This window comes from Phasianus colchicus, chromosome 1 (assembly GCF_987193195.1).
Source record: "Phasianus colchicus chromosome 1, bPhaCol1.hap1.1, whole genome shotgun sequence".
Lineage (NCBI taxonomy): Eukaryota > Metazoa > Chordata > Aves > Galliformes > Phasianidae > Phasianus > Phasianus colchicus.
In genome coordinates this window covers 145,448,615-145,461,432 of record NC_143436.1, presented here as the reverse complement: position 1 = coordinate 145,461,432, position 12,818 = coordinate 145,448,615, and the positions used below count along the sequence as shown (strand labels likewise).

Genomic DNA, 12,818 nt, shown 5'->3' with positions numbered 1-12,818 from the left:
GCAATGTCAAGCTCTGTAAACAAACCACTCCAGGGAAGTAACATTAACACATAATTGTATGTTTTTATCATGTCAGGCCTGTCACAAAAAATAACTTGAATTGTGATTATAGTAATTAATTTTTCGTCTGCCATTTGAGACACACAAACTCATTATGGCTGCGAGGAGGATATATTCTGGACTGCCATTTTCTTGCATTGTGTATTTATGTTTCTATATGAAGAATAATTGCAGAAGGATGTTAACAGGACAAGAGCTCTACATACACAGGCCTTTAGGTATACCCACTGTCTTTGTGTTAAGACCTGAAGGTCTTGAGAAACTGAAGTGTAAGAACGTGCAAGAAACATGGAGCAAAACAGATACAACTCAAGAGTAATAAGATGTGTGTGTATGCTCCTTCCCGCTTCTCCCTAGATCATGCAGTTCTGGGAATCACAGTGCTGGAAAACCGGTCTGTGGGGTGTTGTATCAGTTTGAAAAGAAAGAAGAAAATGTAATTTTTCTCTGCTGTTTCTGTCCCCAGTATTCTGTTAATTCCAGTGCCTGCGTTTCATTATTTCTTTATTACCAGTGTGTCCGTGGTGAGTGGGTGGCTGGGCTTCCACTCCTGTACCATCCCTTCTGTCTCATAATGGAGATCTCTGTGTGTTGGCATACAACTTAAAGAAACAGAAAAAAAAAAAAAAAAAAAAGAAGGAAAGGTACAGATTCAGATGCCAGGAGATGATGCTAATGCTGTAACTTAGGGCACCCATTTAGGTGTGCTTGTACTTGGTTCCATTAGCAAGCCCAGGGGCTCCTTCCCTGCCACCACCTCCCTCCCTGAGTCTCGTGCTCTGCCTGCCTGATCCCACCCGACAGTTGCCCCGACACCACACTAATCCCTGCAAGTTTGGAACTAATGAACTCGCTGCTGGGCTGCCGCCACGGAGCTTGGTCCCAAACTATACTGTACTTCACACTCGATTTATTCTCCAGATGGCGAGACTGCGCAGCCCTGCCGCGAGGGACCACCTCTTCCACTGGAGTGTAAAAGTGGACGGATGTTGTTTTCTTTGCAGATTTGATAATTCAGAGCTAGCAACTCGTGAGGATGGATAGTGATTAGCTTTAATGGGTGCCAATTGAGACGGCTACTTGCGTATTCCCGTCTTTAATTTCGGTGTCTGTGTGTCCTGTTGGCAGTTGATTCATCTGCGATGCAGCATCACCAAAGGCTTTATCCTCCCCAGTTGGCGTAGCTGCATGCAGGAATGGAAATCTCCCCTCGTCCCCCTCTGAGTCAGACAGAAGAGACACAAAAGGAGCTACAGCCACCTTGACCAATATTTTTTCCAGCACAAGTCGCCAATTTAGGATATTTTGATAATATCAGCATATAATATATGATAATATTAGTGTAATTTAATATCACTGTTTACCACAGACTCTCTCAGTTGTCATCCTTCCTTGTTCACCTTGATAAGAACTCAACCTATGGGCCCTAATGGAGCACCACACTGTCCCAGGGTGGACCTCTGTTTCACGGCCAAGTTTTTTCTTTACCTGCTCAGGACAGAGAGTTGTCCAATACTGTAGGGTGAAGAACAGGTAAATAATTTCTTCCACTGTTGTTGACATACTCTATCTTGACCAATCTTGGCAAGGACTTTACTTTGGAAAATGCATTTATTCTTGCATCTACTGCTACAAAAATGTTGTATTAAGTACTTTTTTTTCTTTACTGTTACATCATTGAAGTAGATCAACTAGCTTAAAATCTCAGCTTTTGTGTGCATATTAGAATTGTATTTACATTTCACTGCATAATGAGGCAGAAGGGGATCTCCTTTTCCTCCATGCTTTTAGTTCATGTTGCCCAATGATTTTGGTAGATTTTATAATTCAACCATGATGTTTTTTCCTGGAATCCCGAGTAGGGCCACTAACATCAGTGGGATTTTCCCTACTGTAGGAAGGGCAGGAGCAGGGTCAGTCCCCTCAAGAGGTCTCTGACTTGTTGTACCAGGTCCATCAGTCTGTCCCACGAATAAAAATGCCCGTTCCTGATTCAGAAACTACAGTGACTAGAGGTTTATCATGGAAGGGAGATGTTTCTGTTCCTGGGGTATCTAGGCAGACAGATCTAAAATGTAGTGGCTATAAGAAACTGCATTGATTCTCAGCCCAACAGATGGCATGGGTGTGTTAACTAACATAGCAACATATTTTCTATTAAAATATGGGAAAAAACAACAACCCCCTCCCCATGTTTGTTGGTTGGTATAAATTCAGTGAAGTTGTTAGTTATTTTTGGGATATGTACCAGAGGGCTGCACATTTAGTTTATGTAAATTGATAACAGCAACAGCCTGTTAATAAGTGTTTTGTATGGAAATATACCTAGAAAGACACGATCTGTCTTTTTTGGGAAGGGAGTTTGCAGCCTGAGGAGAAAAATAGCTAATGAGATGCTCTACTGCTCATTATTATAATCTGCAAAAATTGTAATGAATTAGACTACAAGTTTTCGAGAGATGTGCCTTCAGTTGGAATCGGATGCTGCCTTAGTGGATAATTTTGGGAGAGCTTTATTTTGCAAATTGGATCAGTGTGTGCTGAGACGTGATAATCTGGCTTTAATTAAAAGCATAAATTGTTTTGGAGAATGCATTTCAGATACCACTCTGCATCACGTCCAGAAACCTTTGGCCCAACAGGCACCAACCACCCCGCCTGGAGAAGGACAGGGAGATGGGTGTGTGCTGGGCAGCATCGCATGGCCTGCTTCACAACATTCAGGCAAACTGGCCTTGGCTGCAGTGAACTCCTTGCATCTTTGCACAGATTTCCTGAGCCCGCTCATGATAGCTTTTGGGCTGGATCTTACAGAGACTACTTCTGAGAGTGACCCTGTATTGCGGCACAGAGATGCATACATGTGCGCACTGTGTCTCCATTTGAGGCCCCTGCACAGGCACAGATTTGTAGCCGTCTGGTTTAACTCTACTACTATGTGCCATCTCACTGATTGGTATTAGCCTGAATATTAGCTTTGATGATTTTCTTCTCCTTCAAGTTTGCCTGTTTTCTTGCAAAGTATCTCTCCAGCAACTGCATAGCGTTAAAGTTGTTTCTTTACATTTGCAAGTCAGGAGCTTTAAAGTTTTATTAGGACCATAAAAACTCTTCACAAATGAAATTACTTTTGATAAGCCTTCATTCTGACAATGAGGATTTTTTAGGGGCTGTTGGCAAATGGGAGGAATTTGCCACCAAAGCTGAAATGGGCAGAAAGTGAGGGAGACCGCCAGTGCTCTTCTGCCACTGCCCCTCGTCTCCTTAAGGCCAATAAAAGCACTGCATCTCAGAAAAGCATCCAAGTATTCTTCATGTATATCAAATATTCAGCAGGTTTATGAATTTACATTCACAAAAATAGCGAGTGGCCACAAGAAGCAAGTGTATTTGGATATTTTATTTAGTGCCCGCAGAAGAGTATCTTTTTACATGGTTCATGAAAATCTACAAATTATTGTGGCAATGTTTTCAAAGGCAAGTTCTGAACTCTGCTATGAGCCTTAATATACTTTTTATACATGGAGAAAAGGAAGATTTACATAGCAGAACCAAAGAAAGAGATGTACATCTGTACTTATTGATACCCCTGATATTTGAGCACAGTCAACATGGCGATGAATTACAAAAATGAATTGTTTTAAGCAAAGGTATTAACGCTCCACTGTTGTGAGCGTAGACTTACTGTAATATATTATAGTTAGTGGACAGATTCACATTTGTTAGATGTATTTAGTAATTATAATAGAGATGGATGCTTTCCATAAGTGGTTGTTGAAAAATATTTAGGCATGAACTGAGCTTTTATTTGCTAGTTACAAAGAACTGAGTAAGGCAGAATTGCAAGGTGCTGCTGATGACTGCTGATGACTGATGACTTTAACAAAGAACCAGGAGTGACGGACTTGTTGGGGACAAAAATACACTGTCTGTCTAGCTTTTTCCCCATGTCATTTCTGTGAGTTTTCTGTTCAGCTTTTAAAAATGTCAGTAGAAAATAAGCTTTCTTCTTCTCTTTCTCTGTGGCATTGAATGCATGTATACATGTATATATATATATTGTAGAGAGAAGCAAGGCTGACAGTTGTGAAAACGCTTGAAGAGTTTGACATCGGCCATGCTGAGAAGTGTGTTAGGATAAACTCCGTGTCCAGTGGCCTTGCAGAGGAAGATCTAGAGGTGCTTTTGCAGTCCAAGACTCTTCCTTCAAGTCTGATGCTGCCAAAGGTTGAAAGCGTGGAAGAAGTTAAATGGGTGAGTAGCTATCTGTGTACCAACAATGTGGTAGCTTTTGACTGAAGCTGCTGGGTCAAATTAAGCCAGGTGTAGAGGCAAAGGACTCTGATGTGACATGAGTGCCATGTCCTGTTGTTGCTTGAGTAAGGTAATTGGGAAATGCTTCTGTTTAAATGTGCATACAATGTGCTACATGAAAAGCATATGTGGAGTGAATAGCCTTTGTAAAGAATACTGGATTTATTTCTCCTATAGTCAGTGAAGAGTCAGAGCATATTTTGAAAATTAGCTGCATTGGTGTCTGACTCTTATTTAAATATTGTGCCACTGAAATGCTTGTCTGTGGCCATGTGCCATAGTCGCATGCCCAGTAAGAGGGAGCTGGGGAAAGCATGCTAGCAACATGTGAAAAGTACGCCGGGGGGGGGGAAGGTCACTCCTGGGGGCAAATGGAGGAACAAACAGGAAGCTTTTAACTACTGTTTTTAATTAGCACAGATATTATTTCCTGAGCAGTTCTCTATTTCTTCCTTTTTAATTGCTGACAGGTGTGTTTGTGTTTCATGACTGACTTTTCAGCCAATAAAAACCTGAAATGTAAATGGCTGGCATGTCAGATTACTTAAGAAAACTTTGAAATAGGCCTAATTACGCTATAATTGTTTTAATTGTCAAGAAGGGGGACGTTTGTTTGGGTAAGCCGTGACTGCTGCACGGTGCCAGTGCAGGAGCAGCCGTTCCGTGCGTCGGGCTGGCGTTGTGGCAGAGCCAGCAGGCCGGCTGCGCTGGGAGGCTGGGAGGTGCCCTTGTGCCAACTGTGGTCCTGAGCCTCCATCACATGCTGCCGACGACATGCAAGGGCACCCTGAGCAAGCGCATCCATCCCGCGCCCAGCCCCACACAGCAGCGAATGGGCCACAACATTTGGTTGCCGCAACAGAGGCTGTGTGCCTCGAGCATCTCTGTGAGCTCTGGGCACAGCTCATCACACGTGAACATTCATGCTGCCAAAATGGCGGGCCTTCGTAGCCACGAGGCGGGCTCTGGGCAGGGGTGAGGCTTAGGTCCCTCTGCTCCTTATCCCTTCCACCTCTCCTCAGGCCTGCTGCCGTGGCCACCGGCTCGCGCCCGGCCGAGCCCAGGAGCACAAAGAGCGTGCTCTGCTGAATGATGCCGGCGCGTTTCAGAAATCCTGCGGCTTCACTCCTGCCCGCTCCTTTTCCAGGCTCCCAGCCTAAGAGAAGCTGTTTATTTTTCCCCCCTCATTTTTATTTATGCGGAGCATAAAACCTGGAGGCTGATGCACAACTAAAAGATGGGCTTACTTGTTTTCTTTTGTGTGAGAATCTCTTGCTCTCCTTTTGTCCCTAGTGTGGGTACTTGTTTGACTGGCATGGCTTATTGGACTATAACAAGCGTAACTCTCCCTCCTTTGTGGCGGGACAATTCTCCCACAAATCCCGAACAGTGTGCATTCTTTCCAACACACTATTGGGTGTGCACGGGAACTGAAAGAATTGCGGGGGCCTGCTACTTCATCCCCTCCCCGAGCTTTGTTTTCTTCCCTCCGCCTTCTCCTTTCCCCCCTTCTCCCTGAAATGAACACTTTACCAGGCCGGAAACATTTAATCGTCTCCTTTTGAAAAAAATTAATTGAAACTTCTCCACTAGTTACCTTTTGTAGCGGTGCTTATTGCAAATTTTTTAAAGGGAGAGGAAGGGAGACGCCGTTTAATTAAACCTTCTTTATTTTTCATTTACCTGCCAACAAACCACAAGCTGTCAAAAATCCCAGAGAGTGACTTCTAAAATATTTTAAAATAAGAGTTCCGCAGCTTTAACTTGCACCTGAAATCTAAACGCAGTAGCACTTTCCTTTTCTTTTTTTTTTTTTTCTATCTGGCTGGGAGCCTTAAGAGCATACGCTGATGCGGTTTGATTACCTCATTTTCTGTGCTTGCCTGCACAGTTTACGTGTTGTGCTGCCACAGTACCTGCCCAGCCGTACGCTTGCACGTGTGAATTGCACTCGTGTTTTCTTGCTGGCACATTTTTGGGTGGAAGTCCCTTCTCCAAGGAAAAGTTGTGGAGAGGGCCCCGCTGGTGATGCAAAGCAGGGACGGGAAGGGCAGAATTCTTTGTCAGAGAAAGCTGTGATTTATTTTGGCCTAATTGTAAAGTTACTGCAAATTGCTCGAAAGCTTTTTAAAGATCTCGGTGATTAGATTTTCCTTCTTTTGGGGAGGGGCAGTGGGGGGAAGCTAAAAGGGGAAATAACACCTCTAATCCAGCTTCTGGTAAATAGGCTGCCAGCTTTTAAAATGAGTTTCCTTTCTATTAGTCAGAATATTATGCTAAGCCTTAAGCATTAGTTTTTTATGTTGCCATAGCAGCCTTATTCCTGCAGGGTTGTGACCTGCGATGATTACAGTACAAAGCTTATAGGGTCTTGAAACCCCCTTTGAAGATGAAAAGTCTTTGATGGTTTATATTTATGCAAATCTCTTAGATATGATTTACCCAACTGAGACTGAATGGAGAGATGATTAAAATTCCCTTTCCTTTGATATCCATTAATAGTCGAATATTCCTTAAATTTAAAATATATGCATATGTTATTTTTGTCTTTATTTATTACGATATTTTTGCCATACCTGCAGTATGTTTATCTCCGCGCAAACTGCCAGATCTAGACCGACATAATAGATTTACAATATAGGACCGAGGGTTTCTTTTCCCCCCTTTTTTTTCCCCCTTTTGAAAAGGGAAAAATCTGTGCGAGAGCTTTTGTATGTTTCCAGATGATAGATTTTGGAATTTGGGCTACCCCACTGGCAGCTCAGAGCTAGCTGTGAACTGGTCTCATGGAAAAAATTGGAAAGCTTTGGTCTTCAAAGAATTAAACTTCCTTTTTGAGGCCTTCCTAGGTAAGCTAAAAATTATGAAGAAAAGCCTGGCGAACAAAGGGCAGCGGTGCCGTAACGAGCCGTGCAGATGCCTCAGCGGCGGTGCGGTGCCCGACCCGAGGCAGGCAGGGCAGCACTGTGTGTGCCCCATGGCTGGGGCAGGCTGTGCCCCGCCAGCAGGCCCGGGGACACGAGGTGCAAAGCCCACGCCTCAGCACAGACCTTCCCCAACGCTCTCTGCGGTTTTTAATTACGTCTTCTGAGTTTGGGGGCTTTTCGTGCGCCAGCGTTGCGGCCAGGTGAAAGATTTAAAGTGCTGCACGTGCCCGCATGTGCTTTTTTTGCCGAAGCCTCACGTTGTCTGGTTTTAGTTTGCAGACAAATTCGCACATCACTCGAAAGGCCGAACGCTTGCAGAACCAATGCATTTTATCCCATTTGTGGAAACCGCGGTGGGGTTGCTCAATTTTAAGGTAAGTAGGTTTGGGTGCGGTCCAAGCGTTGGTGTTTTGCCCTCTCAGCCACCTGGATAAGCAGAGAGCTCCGTTGTCCCGGCATGATTTCCTCAAGGAAGAGAGGCTATAAAATGGTAAACATGTTTTTCAGTCCGCTAAAGCATTTGGATGCCTAACTCTCGTGTTTATATGGCAAAGGCCTTCATAAATCCAAAATATTTTGGTGGAGGAACAGCTCTAGATACTCCTTGCCAACTGAGGAAACCCATCTGCATTCCTACCCGCGTTTCTAACAGGAAACTTGCTTCTCTGAGGATCTGGAGCACACACGCTGCTGCGATAAACGACTATTTAGTAGCTGTCGAGCTTGACTTTGATATAGCATTTAATTAGAAAAAAGAACAATCCTCATTTCATTGCTGCTAAAGCGGTATAATTTTCTACTGACACAGTTTCAGCCAGATTTCACGTTGCAGTTTTTTTTTTTTTTTTTTCATGCGTACAACAGGGAATTTAATGCTAAGATTAAAAGTACAATTAACTTTAAAAATATCAAATATCTGAAGGGTGATTTCAACCAAGCCTTACATTTAAAGTGCTTCATAATATAGGTCCCCCCACCACCACCTCTCATGTGCGCAGGTTTTCAGCAAGGAGAGGCAGCACGAGGAGGAGGCACTCGTGGGGCTCCCCCAAAATGGATGGGGAAGGCTTGGGGCCAGCTGAGGGCACACAGGGCAGGAACAGCTCAGGAGCTGCCGGCAGCCTCCGCCTGTTGCAGCCACGTACCTCCCTGCACGTCATAACATCACCAGGCAGCGTGCTCCCGTTTCAGGGCGCGGACACAGAACTAACTTGCATTTGCAACTGGCTGAGGTTTTTATTCGCCTGCAGTATTTTATAAGGGGGTGGGGGGGGGGGGAGTTTAATGCTGCGGCCCTTGATGTTGGCAGCAGAGTTGCCTTTTAAAGCATTCAGCTTAATAATAATTTTGTGTCCCACCAGCGGCCATGTAAGAACACCCACTAGCAGAGTTTGTAATTACTTCTCTCCCTTTCTGCATACCTAGTCCTTAACAAATATTAATATTACAAAGGTCAATATAAAACAGTAACAGTCTGGAAATTTACTTCCTTATATATAGGTACAGTAGCAAAATTCTGCTTGCTTTCACTTTAATACTTTTCTGTGATACTTGTTGCATTTTTAACTTCCTTAGCTACTTTTTAGTTAGATGTAGCACAAGCCTTTAAATTGACAATTTATCCGATAAAGAATCCACAACCATTTTAAACCATTGAAATTGTTAATTTTATAACCAGGATCCCAATCTTTCTTTTTCTCGGGCAGTGCTGCTACATATCAAACTGATCAAGCATAATAATTTTTGGTTGCTTTTAAGCAGCCTTTGAGGGGTGTTTCATTCCTTATTGCCTCCTGAGTATCCGAGGCAGCAATTGCAAGGTCATTATGGTAAGCTCCAGCCAAGAGGCAGCGAAGCTGTTGTGATGTCCTGCATCTCCACACCAGAGGCATATAGGTGCTCAGGGCAAGATAATGTTTTCTATTCTGCTGAGTCATTTTAAAGCATTGTGCACACTTGAGTACCTACCATGGTTTTGCTTAATAGGAGCAATTTTAGCCAAAGGATCACCAGGTTTTGGTAATACTGAGTTGATGTAATATCCTCTTAGTCTCTCTGCTTCCTGCGTTTCTCTACAAATTAACAATATGCTCCCATTTGTAGGCTGTCTGTGAAGAAGCATTGAGAACAGGATCCCAGGTTGGCTTTCATTTGGATGCAGTCGTCTTTGGAGGAGAGGATTTCCGTGCCAGCATAGGTTGTTACCTGTCTCTTTTCTATAATGGTTAATGGCATTTGCATTGGAGAAACCCAGTTTATCTCCACTGCATTACCGACAGCGATAATTAATGTAATAAAAACTCTTGATTCTGCATTTTACATATTCCCTTTTCTCCGTATTTTTTTTTTTCAATGTGGAATGTATCACTGAGAAATTAAAATGTGGTTCCTGTGTATTACAGGGCACTGACACTTCCTCTTGCTTTCTGCCATGCAGTAGCAAAAATGCACAAAATAAAAAATCAAGGCAAACCGTTGAGTCACTGAAATTATTTAAAAATACCGTACCCCTAAGAAACATGCACATGCTTTTAAGAACTATGTTAAAAATCTTAAAATTCTGCTGTCTACTTTATCTCTGATCTAGAGTCAGTTATCACTCGGGATTTTGACATCATCTGCAAATACTCTCGTGTCATATTTTGCTATAATAAATTTGTTTTAAATATGCCCCGTGTCAGTACAGTAATCTTTAGCATATTTTCCTGTAAAAACACTATTAATCTTCCTTGAAAATGAAAAGTAGTTCTGAATTTTTTTATGAGAAGCCACTTATCTCCTCATTAGTCTGATTTGGTTTAAAGATATTACTTCACAGCTGTTGACGTTTAAATTAAAAATAAATTTTAATATAAAAATTAGCATTGATTTATTAAATTATTCCTAACAAATTGGAAATCTGCATCTAAACAGTGACCCTCAGGAAAGGAATGTATTATTATTTTTTTGCACCAGCCTTCACATGAGAATGCTGCTTAGCTGGTGCACTGTGAACACGTCAAGTCTTGTGAATACTTTTGGTTCCTCTCAGTCATCTACCATCATTTTTCATCCAAATACTAAAGCTTAAATATTCAGCTTAGGACATCCGTTGTGACAAGAATCACAACCAAGGAAAGTGCAATTCTGCTCTCAGTGTGAATTTTTTAACCATTTAGTTGTAGCCGGTGTGTCACACTGCATAAAGCTTCCCTTGCTTTAGTGCTTCTTGCTGCACATATTATAATACAATAAGGTAATTACTGCACGTTAGTCCCAACTCTGTTGTCCTTATCAGCCAGAACTTCCATCGACTTCATGCTTACAACTTCAGATTTGAACTGAGTCAAAATCTGAATTTTATAAGTGACTCTATAAAGAGAGGTCTATTCCTTTTGCTTAAGCAGCTTATTTTTTCCCAGGAGTATCAGTTTTACAGTACAGCCTTGTGATCCACTTTGTTTCCCAAATCAGTTAAATGAAATTTAACTGATTTTCTTTCTTTCTTTCTTCCTTTCTTCCTTTCTTTTTACTTACAAAAGATTTAAGAGAGAAAGATTTAAGGCACTCCTGTCATCTTTTCTTTGTTTTCTTTCTTTTCATAGGTGCAACAAGCAATAAGGAAACTCACGATATTTTATACGCCAGGCAGAAAATAATAGTCACAGCAAAGGCATTTGGCCTCCAAGCAATAGACCTGGTTTACATTGATTTCCGAGATGAAGATGGGCTCCGCAGGCAATCAAGGGAAGGTGCCTCGATGGGCTTCACTGGTATGGGTTTCTGCCAATGTCTGAAAATTATGCCTATATTCTCCAATTTCAAGATATTGCTACATTTATCGTTACTTTGACAAATAACTCACTTTCTTATTACAGATCAGTTTTTTAAGAACTAAGTGACACCAAGCTCATGTGCATTAATTAGCACCTTTACAGTTGTGCCTGGAAATTTTGCCTGAAAAGTCTCAGGCTGCTTTTTAAAACTACACCCCTTGAAGCTGTATTTTGAAGAGAGGTTGGGGCAGAGAGTGTGCAGGATGTGATTCCTCCAGTCACAGAGTATGGGACAAGCAATACTGTACTTTGCAATGGTCAATCCACAGTCGCTTTTTAAAGATATTCAGATCCCTTCTGCATATTTTTTAAGCAGCAGTTGCTTAAAAAGCACTTGCTAGGTGAGGGAGTTGATAAGCAAACCTTGCACGCTAATTGCTACAGGAAAGTTCTTTTTTTATTATTTTCTTTGATTTGTTTTTCATCTCCTGGCTCCCCTCCCAGTAAGTGCTGGTGACACCTACGGGTATTGGCAGACAGCAAGACCAGCAGGCTCCTTGCAACAGAGCCCTGTAATGCAGCCTGTTACCCTGTGATTGGTGTACCAGATCACTTGGACACCCTGGTGGGACAGTGCAGCCACCAAAGATTGTGTTTTTGCAATAGAAATCAGCCATTTGACACAGGCGTTATAGAATTCTAGGATTCAGCACTGACGTTTTACATTATTCGTCTGTGACCGTCGTTCAGGCTGTATGCACAGCAATCGTTTAGCTGCTCAGGTTTTGTTAGCAAAGGAAGTGGTTTAGCACACTGTATTTTTACAGTTAATGGCATACGACATCTTAAAGCACTGAGCAAAGTAACCAAATACAGCGAGTGTTCTTTTAAAAGTGTTCTTTTAAGTGATCTGGACTCGATAGTAAAAAAAAGAAAAGACATCGATTCCCTTCAGCCCAAACTCTCCTTCCCCGTCTGCTGAGCTTCTGCAGTTGCAAAAGCAGATCTCATTTCAGAGGCAGAGCAGGGAGCTCCTCACAGCTACACAACATTATCTGTGTCCGTGTGGACTTCCACCCTCAATTCGTCCACTATTGAAGTGGGAAAATAATGGAGCTCCTGAATGGTAGCACCTGCTGATGGCTACGTAATCGAGACCAATCTTTTCTAGTTTAGGGAAGGGCTTGATTTTTGAAAAAATTTAAGTATCTGAACCTCCTGTTGACAGAAGATGGAGCTGCAGATGCCCAGCACCTTTGAGAGTAATCTTTCTGAATGCTTAATGTGCTTTTAAATACTTTGCTCAGGCTGCCACTTTGGAAAATTTTAAATCGCAAAGCATAAACAGCATTGATGAGGTTTTGGACTCCTCTGACTTTCTGTAGGAAGTTTTCTCACATGAGAATAGGGTCCAGATAGGATACAAATAAAAAGGTCATGTGTGACAATTTAGAGCATCAAGTTTGTATCTAACGCACCCATAAAGAATAAAGCTGTGTGCACAGTACCAGCTTCACTAACAGAAACTCACAGCCCTTTGCCTTCTGCCTCTCTGCAGTTCTGATCACCACATCTCAGAAGTGCAGCAAGCAACCTGACAAACACTCCCATCATAAACAAAGATGGGTCAGTATTCTGATTTTCTGGCCAAAATTCTTAAAGAAAAAAAAAAAAGTTCAAAACAAAACAGACTTTTTCTTATTTTTGGTAAAGAAAAAATATTTGAGGACTATCAAAAATATTTCCCTTGTGTTTTTTCTTT

The 12,818-nt window shown here is 42.2% G+C and overlaps 1 protein-coding gene and 1 long non-coding RNA gene across 2 annotated transcripts in view; one reads left to right on the top strand and one right to left on the bottom strand.

The window, feature by feature from the left end:
• Positions 1–12,818, bottom strand: part of LOC149920101 (uncharacterized) — a 45,223-nt gene that overhangs the window by 657 nt on the left and 31,748 nt on the right. The window contains exon 2 of the long non-coding RNA XR_016461068.1: positions 572–662. This is a non-coding gene — a long non-coding RNA (uncharacterized LOC149920101). The remainder of the gene's footprint in view (positions 1–571; positions 663–12,818) is intronic.
• The window catches only part of CLYBL (citramalyl-CoA lyase), a 155,825-nt gene that overhangs the window by 126,182 nt on the left and 16,825 nt on the right, over positions 1–12,818 (top strand). The window contains exons 3-6 of the mRNA XM_090129290.1: positions 4,126–4,314; positions 7,574–7,675; positions 9,405–9,498; positions 10,886–11,053. Of these exons, the coding sequence (XP_089985416.1) occupies positions 4,126–4,314; positions 7,574–7,675; positions 9,405–9,498; positions 10,886–11,053 (553 nt within the window). The remainder of the gene's footprint in view (positions 1–4,125; positions 4,315–7,573; positions 7,676–9,404; positions 9,499–10,885; positions 11,054–12,818) is intronic.